The sequence below is a fragment of the Salmo salar genome, chromosome ssa09 (genome assembly GCF_905237065.1).
Source record: "Salmo salar chromosome ssa09, Ssal_v3.1, whole genome shotgun sequence".
Lineage (NCBI taxonomy): Eukaryota > Metazoa > Chordata > Actinopteri > Salmoniformes > Salmonidae > Salmo > Salmo salar.
The window spans coordinates 24106520-24120000 of record NC_059450.1 but is presented as its reverse complement, the minus strand read 5'-3'; the positions used below and the strand labels follow the sequence as shown (position 1 = coordinate 24120000).

At 42.6% G+C, this 13481-nt stretch overlaps 1 protein-coding gene and 1 pseudogene across 3 annotated transcripts in view; both read right to left on the bottom strand.

The window, feature by feature from the left end:
- Positions 1 to 13481, bottom strand: part of LOC106610969 (hypoxia-inducible factor 1-alpha) — a 54044-nt gene that overhangs the window by 19342 nt on the left and 21221 nt on the right. For all 3 annotated transcript variants that reach the window (XM_014210723.2, XM_045723511.1, XM_045723510.1), the window contains one exon: positions 1049 to 1209. In XM_014210723.2, the coding sequence (XP_014066198.2) occupies positions 1049 to 1209 (161 nt within the window). The remainder of the gene's footprint in view (positions 1 to 1048; positions 1210 to 13481) is intronic.
- On the bottom strand, positions 3247 to 4768 carry LOC123744604 (glyoxalase domain-containing protein 4-like; annotated as a pseudogene).

Genomic DNA, 13481 nt, shown 5'->3' with positions numbered 1-13481 from the left:
GTCTGTGGTCCCCACCTGCAGAACCACTCCTTTATTGGGGGTGTATTGCTAATTGCCTATAATTTCCACCTGTTGTCTATTCCATTTGCACAACAGCATGTGAAATGTATTGTCAATCAGTGTTGCTTCCTAAGTGGACAGTTTGATTTCACAGAAGTGTGATTGACTTGGAGTTACATTGTGTTGTTTAAGTGTTCCCTTTATTTTTTTGAGCAGTGTATATTCTTTGTCATGACAATATAAACGGATGGATGTATTCAAGACATGTATTCCCATACCATCTATTGGCTGATTTGGCAATCTGGAGTGCAGGTAATTGTTTTATATCGTGTGTTTTCCCCATCTAGTGATGAGAATTATGTAGCTATGACTCAATCCTACACAATATCCTGATTTTCACAGACGGACCACTTAGAATTTAAATCATGGTGAAATGTTTTATTTTACCCACTGACAGAACATAGGCTTTCACCAAATTGACAGGAATATCATAATTGTATTTCTGGCGGTGGATTATCCCTTTAATAGGGTGTTGGGCCACCACGAGCCAGAAGAGCTTCAATGCACCTTGGCATAGATTCTACAAGTGTCTAGAACTTTATTGGAGAGATTAACACCATTCTTCCACAAGAAATTACATCACTATATTTTGTTGATGGAAAACGCTATCTCAGGCACCGCTGCAGAATCTCCCGTAAGTGTTCAATTTGGTTGAGATCTGGTTATGGAGATGGCCATGGCATATGGTGTACATCGTTTTCATGCTCATCAAACCATTCCATGACCACTTGTGTCCTGTGGAAGGGGACATTGTCATCCTATGGGGACATAGCTATGGTAGCCAAAATAGCCTGCCCAGCATTTTTATACATGACCCTAAGCATGATGGGATGTTAACTGCTCAATTAACTCACAAATCATCCCTGTGTGGAAGCACCTGCTTTCAATATACTTTGTATCCCTCTTTTACTCAAGTCTTTACATTTTTGGGGTATTCTTTATCGGTCTATCCTAGTCAGTTCTGTCTCTAACGGGACACCAGACCTACCTGTGCCAGACCCAAGTACTTGTTGACATTCTCAGAGAGATAGATCATGTCCCCGTCTTCAGACAGCACCATGAGGAAGCCCTCCAGAGCCTTCAGATAGGAGACATTCAGCTGGGAGTCCATCTCACTCTCCTCCTGCTCCTCCTCTACTGTCTTATCATCTGGAAAAAGAGAGCGAGAGAGAGGGGTGAGGGGGTGAGAAAGAGAATAAGAGAGAGGGAGGTAGCAGAAGGGACCGCGTGGCAGACACAGGGACATGAAAAAAGCAGGATATATGATTTCTAGCCAACACACATGCTTATGTGGCAGGGTACTGCAACATACACAGAAACACTAAAAGGCCGCCCAATTCTGATATTTGTTCCACTAATTGGTCTTTTGACCAATCCCATCAGATATTTTTCAGAGCTGATCTGATTGGTCAAAAGACGAATTAGTGAAAAAATAATTAGAATTGGGCTGCCTGTCTAAACGCAGTCAAAAAGTGCCCAATTATTGACACCCTTGATAGAGATGAGCAAAAATGACAGTATAAAATAAATAATTTTAATACTGAGCTATCCAGGCTTTATCACATCCGGCCATGATTGGGAGTCCCATAGGGCTGCGCACAATTGGCCCAGTGTCGTCCGGGTGTGGCCAGGGTACGCCGTCATTGTAAATAAGAATTTGTTCTTAACTGACTTGCCTAGTTAAATAAAAGGTTAAAAAAAAAAATGTTATTAAATACTGCATGCTCAAAAAATGTTGAAATCATATTTTACAGTTGCTTAGAGAAAGAGATTGTTTAACAAGTAAAAAAATTCTCAAGAAAAGTAGGAGTCAAAATTGACACCTGTTTTTAATACAGCACCTCACCTTAGACTATTCATCCATACAGAATCCTTCCAGATCCATGATATCCTACGTCTGCGCTTATGGACTGCCCTCTTCAAATCAAACCACAGGTATTCAATTGGTTTCAAGTCCTGAGACGGCAATTGCAAAATGCTGATTTTGTGGCCAATTAACCATGTCTTTGTGGATTGTGATATGTGCTTGGTGTTACCGTCTGATAGATCTACAAGTGGCTAAGTTTCAGCCTCCAGGCAACCAGGTGTTTGGCTAAAATGTCCTGGTACTGGGTAAAAATCATGATGCCTTTGACATCAACAAGGAACCAGCACCAGTGGAAGCAAAATAGCCCCATAATATCAGATCCACCACCATATTTGACTGTAGGTATGAGGTACTTTTCTGCATGTTTGTTTTTCAATGCCAAACCCACCACTGGTGTGCGTGGCCAAAGTGCTCCATTTTCATGTCATTTGACTATAGCACCACCTGGACTTCGCTAAACGGCATTGGCACTTGGATTGGAAACGGTGCCCTAGTCAGATGACATGCAAATAGAGCTCTTTGGCCACACTCACCAGCGGTGGGTTTGGCATCGAAATGAGAATGCATAGGCAGAAAAGAACCCCATACCTACTGTAAAATATGGTGGTGGAGCTTTGATGTTATGGGGCTATTTTGCTTCCACTGGTCCTGGGCCCGTGTTAACCCTTTAGACTTGTGGGAATTGGCCTATATGGATAGTAGGGATGGGCGATATGGCCAAAATATCACATCACTGTATTTTTCAAAATGTTCACAGTATGACGGTATTTGATGCTTTTGAATAATACAAATTGTAAATTTGCTTTATGAGTAGTGCGTGAACCTAGGTTGGCAACACATACATTTCTAAATGATTAAATGGGTCTTTCTCCATTCTGATTGTTTTATACTCTTCAATTAAACTTTAACCCCCTACAATTATTTTTTTTTAATAAAAACAATTCAGCATTTTCATCAATTGCTGCAATTCCACATTGTCACACAGTTCTGCAGGATATTGTCCCAAAAAATGTAAGCCTTATTTTTAACCACATCTTGCAATTGCGATTTAGATCAAAACACTAATTATTATAATTCTATAGTTAGAATATAATAGTAGTGTCACAGATGTCGTAATGTAGAGACCAAGGCGCAGCGGGTTGCGTGCTCATAATTATATTTATTATAGCGAACACGGAAAAACAATAAACAAAGAACGACAGCTAACAGATTTGCAGGCTATAACTACAAGCAGTGCAAATACAACTACCCACAAAATAACCAAACCAAACACACCTCTATATAGGACTCTCAATCAGAGGCAACTAGAAACACCTGCCTCCAATTGAGAGTCCAACACCCAATCCTAAACATAGAAAACTAAACTAGACAGACCATAGAAATGCATACACAACACAAACCCTCTGCCACGCCCTGACCAAAACTAATACAATTACTCCCTCTGCTGGTCAGGACGTGACAAGTAGGCACTTTGAATACATTGTTATTTGACATGAAAACCCTATGGGGAAAAAGAAAGTAGAGGGTACTGCAACATACACAGAAACACTAAAGGCTCCGTTCACATAGGCAGCTCAATTCTGATATTTGTTCCCCTAATTGGTCTTTTGACCAATCACATCAGATCTTTTTCAGAGCTGATCTGATTGGTCAAAAGACAAATTCTTGAAAAAAAAAGAGATTTAAAGAACCTTTATTGTGTCTGGGAACCCACAACACAAACACTCAAACAACAAAGCAGATCTCATGGGCATCTGAATCAGCCCAAATGACCTACTGTAGTCTTCCCAGGGGTGTCCAGGCTAACCAAGATAGTAAGGATTTTATGGTTTCCCTTTGTCATCAAGGCTTCAAGATCTGCCAACTGCTCACGTGGACAGGAGAATGCTATCCGCCTGAAGGCTGTCCCATGATCTACTGTCCCAACAATGTTGTGAAGCTCTAGTTGACAGTGAGAGTCTGTGAATCCCATCAGCACAGTCTTCTCATTGCCCTTGTTCACCTTCATCCCCAGAAGGGAGGAGCAGCAGTGTATTATGTTGATTTCTGCAGGTCAGTCCCTGCCAGACACACCTTCTGGACAGGATCATTGGGAGGCTGTTCTTTGTCCACCAGGTAGAAGCAATAACCTTCTGGGGCCTCAGCCAGATAGAGGCCCTTTCAAACCTCAGTGAGGGGCCAACCAAGCCGCTTAGCATTGCTGACAGCCTGGCTAGACTGCAAAGTCAAACCGAGGAAGTCATAGCCTAGGCGATATTCTCCCACTCCATAATTGTAGATCAGTTCAGCCACAAAGTCATCATCCTCTGGCCCCAAGCCGACCATTGTCTTGCTCCATTTTCTTTCATTAGGGCCCTTACAAGTTGCCTTACATCCTTCTTCAAACTCTGTGTGAAGCAAAATCTTCATGCCGAGCACATCTCGGTGAAAGGTGGCCGTTTTGCTTCCGTCACCCACTTTTAAAACGAAATGCAAGGCTCGCCTCAAAGCCACTATGAGCCAAGTGAGAGATATATATACAAATACAACGCTCTGTTTGTCTACGTTGATTAAGGTTCCTTGCAATTGATTGCCATATAGAAAAGAGAAAGGAAAAACAGAAGAAACAACACAGAAAAAAACACCCTGAGGCATGATCATTATCATTGTTTTAATTCTCTCTTAACGTGGTAAGGTTTCCCCACTACCTTCTTCTGCCGTAACAAATTTCAAAGCGGAAACGCTTCTTCACACTCAACCTTTAAGTCTTTATTGAAGACTCATCTCTTCAGTAGGTCCTATGATTGAGTGTAGTCTGGCCCAGGAATGTGAAGGTGAACGGAAAGGCACTGGAGCAACGAACCGCCCTTGCTGTCTCTGCCTGGCCGGTTCCCCTCTCTTCACTGGGATTCTCTGCCTCTAACCCTATTACAGGGGCTGAGTCACTGGCTTACTGGTACTCTTCCATGCCGTCCCTAGGAGGGGTGCATCACTTGAGTGGGTTGAGTCACTGACGTGATCTTCCTGTCCGGGTTGGCGCCCCCCCTTGGGTAGTGCCGTGTCTCAGGATGGTAAGTTGGTGGTTGAAGGTATCCCTCTAGTGGTGTGGGGTCTGTGCTTTGGCAAAGTGGGTGGGGTTATATCCAGCCTGTTTGGCCCTGTCCGGGGGTATTGTCGGATGGGGCCAGTGTCTCCCGACTCCTCCTGTCTCAGCCTCCAGTGTTTATGCTGCAGTAGTTCGTGTCGAGGGGCTAGGGTCAGTCTATTATATCTGGAGTATTTCTCCTGCACCCTCGACAACCACTGTGATTATTATTATTATTATTATTATTATTATTTGACCCTGCTGGTCATCTACGAACATTTGAACATCTTGGCCACGTTCTGTTATAATCTCCACCCGGCACAGCCAGAAGAGGACTGGCCACCCCTCATAGCCTGGTTCCTCTCTAGGTTTCTTCCTAGGTTCTGGCCTTTCTAGGGAGTTTTTCCTAGCCACCGTGCTTCTACACCTGCATTGCTTGTTGTTTGGGGTTTTAGGCTGGGTTCTGTACAGCACTTTGAGATATCAGCTGATGTAAGAAGGGCTTTATAAATAAATTTGAACACCACATCTTCTGTAACACCACAGCTGACCTTACCAACATCAAAGAAATCTGCCAATTTGACAGATTTCCCAAAAGTGTGATCCAGGAACCCATTTACCTCCTCTAAATTGTAAATTTAGTCATCACCAGCTGCTATCATATCAAAAGAGATCCTTCTCCTGATCCTCCTCAACTGAGGCCACAGACCCCTGACTCCTCTCCTCCACTACCTGGGAGACTAGCCCCACCTGAACCCCATCACCCGTACCGGGCATCTCATCAGTCTGGGAAAATGGCTCCCCAAATCCGTCCTTACCTCCACCAACAATATTTTTCTGCTGCATAACAGACGCTATGATCCCCTCTGGTACAAGCTGCAACTCAGTACCCTCAACATGGACAACTTGTTCCTCTGCAACAGGTGCTTGTGGCCGCTCTACCTCTGTCGGCCCACCTCTCCCTACATCAGTGGGGCCAGGCGTTACGAGGACCACCTGCATCCCTCCCTCCGCCTTCTCCCTTTTTGGGTAAGCATGTCGCTTATGGCCAACATCCCCACATTCAAAACACCGTTGACTACCTGTAATAGCATAAGCCATATACAGTCTGTAGTCACACTCAACTTTAAACGAGTCCAAAAACAAACACTTGTCAACGAAACGATATAACCTGTTTCAGAGCGGGGTGTCTGCAACCCAACGGGACAATCTTAATAGAACTTCCCAACCAGCAATAACTCACACTCCAGTAACTCATTGGGAATAAACGGCGGTATATTCAAAATCTTGAACAAACATGCCTTTAAGTACACCATGCTCAAAAAGGCGCTTTTCTTTAACTTTTTAGGGATGGGGGCAGTATTCGCAAATTCGGATGAATGACGTGCCCAAAGTAAACTGCCTGTTACTCAAGCCCAGAAGCTAGGATATGCATATAATTGGTAGTATTGGATAGAAAACACTCTGAAGTTTCTAAAACTGTTAAAATAATGTCTGTGAGTATAGCAGAACTGATATGGCAGGTGAAAACCAGAGGAAAGTCCATCCAGAATTTTAAAAAATTAAGGTCACAGCTCATTCAAATGCTTGTTTATGGGAGATTCAAAGGAATACCTCCCAGATTGCAGTTCCTATGGCTCCTACTAGATGTCAACAATCTTTAGAAAGGGTTTCAGGCTTGTTTTTTGAAAAATGACTTAGTAATTGTAGTTTTTCAAGGTAGCTCTCATTTTGCGCGCACCTTGTTATTCATCTCCGGTATTGAACATACTACATTCCGCCTGAAATTGTATCGTTTAGAAACATTGTTTGACTTGTTTGGATGAAGTTTATTGGTAACTTTAGGGATTCCTTTGTATGCACGTTGAACGAGTGGATTACTGAATCAAACTCGCCAACTAAACTGACTTTTTTTGGGATATAAAGAAGGACTTTATCGAACAAAACAACCATTTGTTGTGTAGCGGGGACCCTTGGGATTGCAAACAGAGGAAGATCTTCAAAGGTATGTGATTTATTTTATCGCTATTTCTGACTTTTGTGACACCTCTGCTGGTTTGGAAAATGTTTAATGCTTTTGTGTGGGGCGCTGTCCTCAGATAATTGCATGGTATGCTTTCGCCATAAAGCCTTTTTGAAATCTGACAACGCGGTTGGATTAACAAGAAGTTATGCTTTTAAACGTTGTAAGACACTTGTATGTTCATGAATGTTTAATATTACAATTTTTGTATTTTGAATTTCGTGCTCTGCAATTTCACTGGATGTTGTCGCTAGCACCCCACCTACCCCAAAGAAGAAACCAAGAGAGAGAGAGAGACAGAGAGAGAGAGAGAGAGACCGAGCGAGAGAGAGAGACCGAGAGAGAGAGACCGAGCGAGAGAGAGAGACCGAGAGAGAGAGACCGAGAGAGAGACCGAGAGAGAGAGACTGAGAGAGAGAGACAGAGAGAGAGAGAGAGAGAGAGAAACCGAGAGAAACCAAGAGAGAGAGAGAGAGAAACTGAGAGAGAAACCGAGAAAGAGAGAGAGACACCGAGAGAGAGAGAGCGAGAGAGAGAGCGAGAGAGAGAGCGAGAGAGCGAGAGAGAGAGAGAGAGAGAGAGAGAGAGAGCGAGAGAGAGAGAGAGAGAGAGCGAGAGAGAGAGAGCGAGAGAGACCGAGAAAGAGAGAGAGACCGAGAAAGAGAGAGAGACCGAGAGAGAGAGAGAGAGACCGAGAGAGAGAGAGAGAGAGAAACCGAGAGAGAGAGACCGAGAGAGAGAGAAACCAAGAGAGAGAGAAACCGAGAAACCAAGAGAGAGCGAGAGAGAAACCGAGAGAGAGAGAGAAACCGAGAAAGAGAGAGAGAAACCAAGAGAGAGAGAAACCGAGAGAAAGAAAGAGAGAGAGAAACCGAGAGAGAGAGAGAGAGACCGAGAGAGAGAGAGAGAAACCAAGAGAGAGAGAGAAACCGAGAAACCAAGAGAGAGCGAGAGAGAAACCGAGAGAGAGAGAGAAACCGAGAAAGAGAGAGAGAAACCAAGAGAGAGAAAAAAACTAAAATCTTAAAGATGTTGACGTCATCATTCTGCAGGAGACATGGTGTAAGGCTGACGTTGTCACTCACTGTCCCACAGGCTACAGAGAGGTCATTGTGCCATCACAGAAACACAGCTCTGTCAATAGAGGCAGAGACTCTGGAGAATTGATCATTTGGTACAAATCCGAACTACAAAATCTTATTGATCCCCTCAAAATTGGCAAATATCACATTTGGTTAAAACTAAAAAAAGAACTTGTACTGACAGAAAAATATGTATTCCTTTGCGCAGTATATATCCCCCCCCTCAGAATCCCCATATTACTCAGAGGAGATCTTCCCCACCCTTGAGGAAGAGACGTGCCATTTCCAGGCCCAGGGAAATGTGCTCATCTGTGGGGACACAAATGCGCGCACAGGAACACTACCTGATCTAACGAGCACACGAGGGGACAGCTTTATTACAGGCCATACTGTTTCTAACTGTCTTAATCTCCCCCATAGAAACAACAGTGACAGCACCGTCAACAAAAACGGAAGGGATCTTTTACAGCTCTGTAGAAGCCTGGGTCTGTACTTTGTCAATGGTAGGTTACGGGGGGACTCCTTGGGGAGATTCACCTACTGCTCACCTCTTGGCCACAGTACAATAGACTATATGATCACAGACATGGACCCTTTCTCTCTCAGCTCATTCACTGTCAAGCCACTAACACCTGTCTGATCACAGCCAAATTACGTTGTTCCTCAAAAGAACAGACATGGAAACAACCACACATTCACAGCCCAGTAAGCTGTACAACATCAGAAATGCATACAGATGGGCCCAAAACAGCACAGAAGATTACCAGAAAGCAACCTGGAACCAGAATATCCAAACACTCTTAGATAACTTTCTGGATACCACATTCACTCACAGTAAAGAAGGCATCAATCTAGCAGTACGAAACATCAACTATATATTCAGGCAAACGGCAAAAGAAGCACAATTGAAATTGATAAAAAACAAAACAAAAAAAATCACAGATGACAACTGGTTTGATGCAGATTGTAAAATTATAAGGAAAAAACTTAGAACACTATCCAACCAAAAGCACAGAGACCCAAATAATGGTGAATTACGCCTTCATTACTGTGAGACTTTAAAACTCTATAAACGTACACTCAGAACCAAAAAAGCACAGTACAACAGCAAGCAGCTGACACTAATTGAGGAGTCCATAAACACAAACAACTTTTGGCAAAATTGGAAAAACTAAAAAAATCTAAACAAGAAGAATCAGCGATACAAAATGGTGACATATGGACAACCCATTTCAAAACACTCTACAACACCGTTCAAATTGACACAAACGCAGAACAACGCCAAATTCATGAGAAGTTGAATGGATTAGAAAAAGCTATAAAGGACAATCAAAATCCATTGGACTCCCCAATTACTGACCAGGAGCTCTATAAGAAACTTCAGGCTCTCAAATTTAAAAAAGCATGCGGACCTGATGGCATCCTAAATGAGATGCTCAAAATCACTAGTGCAAAATTTCAATTGGCTATATTAAAACTGTTTAATTTGATCCTGAGTGTAGGTTATTTCCCTGACATCAAGGACTCATAACCCAATCTTTAAGAACGGAGACAAATTTGACCCTAACAATTACAGAGGCATTTGTGTGAACAGTAACCTGGGGAAGGTTTTCTGTAGTATCATCAATGTAAGAGTTCTAAACTTCCTTAATAAGCACAATGTCTTGAGTAAAAGCCAAATTGGATTTATACCAAAACACCGCACAACTGATCATATTTACACCTTACACACCCTGATAGATAAACATGTCCACCAAAATAATACCAAAATATACGCTTGCTTTATCGACTTCCAAAAAGCATTTGATTCTATTTGGCATAGAGGACTTTTCTACAAAGTTATTGAAAGTGGTGTAGGGGGTAAAACATATTACATAATTAAATCAATGTATACTGGCAATACGTGCAGCATTAAAATTGGTAAGAAAATAACAGAATTCTTTAACCAGGGGCGGGGCCTTCGTCAGGGTTGCAATCTGAGCCCTGCACTCTTCAATATTTACATTAACGAATTGGACACTATTCTAGAAAAATCCTCAGCCCCTGGTGTTAGTCTCCAGAATTCAGAAGTTAAATGCCTACTCTTCGCAGATGGCCTATGCCTGCTGTCACCCACAGCACATGGCCTACAGCAGAGCCTGGACCTGCTAGAGCAGTACTGCCAGACCTGGGCCCTGGCAGTAAACCCCAAAAATACTAAAATAATGATTTTCCAGAGAAGATCCAGATCTCAGGGAATTAGACCAAAGTTCTCAATTGGTACAAAATATATAGAGTACTGTACACACTACAATTACTTAGGTTTAAAAATAAACTCAACTGGACACCTTAACCTGTTATGGCTAGGGGGCAGTATTTTCACGGCTGGATAAAAAAACGTACCCGATTTAATCTGATTACTACTCCTGCCCAGTAACTAGAATATGCATATAATTATTGGCTTTGGATAGAAAACACTCCAAAGTTTCTAAAACTGTTTGAATGGTGTCTGTGAGTATAACAGAACTCAAATGGCAGGTCAAAACCTGAGAGATTCCTTTACAGGAAGTGGCCTGTCTGACCATTTCTTGAACTTCTTTGCCATCTCTATCTTTTACAAAGGATCTCTGCTCTAACGTGACACTTCCTAAGTCTTCCATGGGCGCTCAGAGCCCGGGAAAAAACAGAATGTCGTCATCCCAGCCCCAGGCTGAAACACATTATCGCCTTTCTCAAGTGGCCGATCAAGGGACTGTGGGCTTAGGCGCGTGCCCTGGCCGCCCCCGTCTTTGTGATTTTTCCTCTGTTTGCCGAAAAGGAGATTCCCGGTCAGAATATTATCGCTTTTTTACGAGATAAATTGCATAAAAATTGATTTTAAACAGCGGTTGACATGCTTCGAAGTACGGTAATGGAATATTTAGAAATGTTTTGTCACGAATTGCACCATGCGCACGACCCTGATTTACCATTTCGCATAGTGTCTGGGACGCACGAACAAAACGCCGCTATTCGGATATAATGATGGATTATTTTGGTGTCTAAATAGCTAGCCCGTGATGGCTGGGCTATGTACTTAGAATATTGCAAAATGTGTTTTCACCAAAAAGCTATTTTAAAATCGGACATATCGAGTGCATAGAGGAGTTCTGTATCTATAATTCTTAAAATAATTGTTATGCTTTTTGTGAACGTTTATCGTGAGTAATTTAGTAAATTGTTAGCAAATTCCCCGGAAGTTTGCGGGGGGTATGCTAGTTCTGAACGTCACATGCTAATGTAAAAAGCTGTTTTTTGATATAAATATGAACTTGATTGAACAAAACATGCATGTATTGTATAACATAATGTCCTAGGTGTGTCATCTGATGAAGATCATCAAAGGTTAGTGCTGCATTTAGCTGTCTTCTGGGTTTTTGTGACATTATATGCTAGCTTGAAAAATGGGTGTCTGATTATTTCTGGCTTGGTACTCTGCTGACATAATCTAATGTTTTGCTTTCGCTGTAAAGCCTTTTTGAAATCGGACAGTGTGGTTAGATAAAGGAGAGTCTTGTCTTTAAAATGCTGTGAAATAGTCATATGTTTGAAAAATTGAAGTTTTTGTATTTTTGAGGAATTTGTCATTCGCGCCACGCCTATCATTGGATATTGGAGCAGGTGTTCCGCTAGCGGAACGTCTAGATGTCAGAGGTTAATGAGGCAGTGAATGAACTGAGAGAGAAAGCACGCAGGGCATTCTACGCCATTAAAAAGCAAATTCAAATTGAAATACCTATTAAAATTTGGCTAAAACTAATTGAATATGTCATTGAACCAATTGCACTTTATGGCAGCGAGGTGTGGGGTCCACTTGCAAAACAAGATTTCATCAAATGGGATAAACACCCCATTGAAACCCTACATGCAGATTTCTGTAAGATTCTCCTACATGTCCAGAGGAAAACTACAAACAATGCATGCAGGGCAGAATTAGGCCAATATCCACTAATAATAAAAACTCAAAAAAGACCAATTAAGTTTTGGAAACATCTAAAATACAGTGACCCCCTCTCATATCATTACCAAGCCCTGCAATGCCAAGAGCTGAGCAAAGAAAATAGTCCCCTCATCCAGCTGGTCCTGGGGCTGAGTTCACAAACCTGTTCTACTAACACACTGAAGCCTCAGGACCAGAACATCCAATCAATCAGAATAAACCAAATTACAACACAGTCAAAACAAAACTACATTGCTTATTGGGAAACACAAGCACAAACACAAAGCAAAATGCAGTGCTATCTGGCCCTAAATCGACAGTACACTATGGCTAAATATTTGACCATGGTTACTGATCAAAACCTTAGAAAAACCTTGACAAAGTACAGGCTCAGTGAGCACAGCCTTGCCATTGAAAAGGGTAGACACAGGAAAACCTGGCTCCCTGTAGAGGAAAGGCTGTGCAACCACTGCACCACAGCAGAACCTGAGACGGAGCTACATTTCCTGACAAAATGTCAAAAATATAAAACAATTAGAGAGTGTCATTTCCCCAAATTTGAAACCCTTATTCAAGGTTTCACAGACCTCTCTGATGAGGATAGGCTACCCGTCCTGTTGGGGAGGACGCAGAGAGCTGTGGGTTGGCAGCGCACTACATTGCTGCCTGCCATAAGTTGAGGGACAGTGTCTGACAGACCAATAAACCTGCACATGTCCTCTACTGTATGATTATTGTTATTGTTCAATGTGTTGGTTATTTTGACCCTTGGTTATTGTTGTTACTGTTGTCCCGTTGACAATATTTGATTCTCATTTTTATTTATTTTTATATTGTAAATATCCAAAATAAGCTTTGGCAATATGTATATTGTTACGTCATGCCAATAAAGCGAATTGAATTGAATTGAATTGAATTGAATTGAGAGAGAGAGAGACAGACAGGCCGAGAGAGAGAGAGAGAGAGAGACAGACAGGCCGAGAGAGAGAGAGAGAGAGAGAGAGAGAGACAGACAGGCCGAGAGAGAGAGAGAGAGAGAGAGAGACAGACAGGCCGAGAGAGAGAGAGAGAGAGAGAGAGACAACGAGAGAAGAGAGACAGACAGGCCGAGAGAGAGAGAGAGAGAGAGACAGACAGGCCGAGAGAGAGAGAGAGAGAGAGACAGACAGGCCGAGAGAGAGAGAGAGAGAGAGACAGACAGGCCGAGAGAGAGAGAGAGAGACAGACAGGCCGAGAGAGAGAGAGAGAGAGACAGACAGGCCGAGAGAGAGAGAGAGAGAGACAGACAGGCCGAGAGAGAGAGAGAGAGAGACAGACAGGCCGAGAGAGAGAGAGAGAGACAGACAGGCCGAGAGAGAGAGAGAGACAGACAGGCTGATAGAGAGAGAGAGAGAGAGAGAGACAGCAAAAGAGCGGAATCAAGTAAT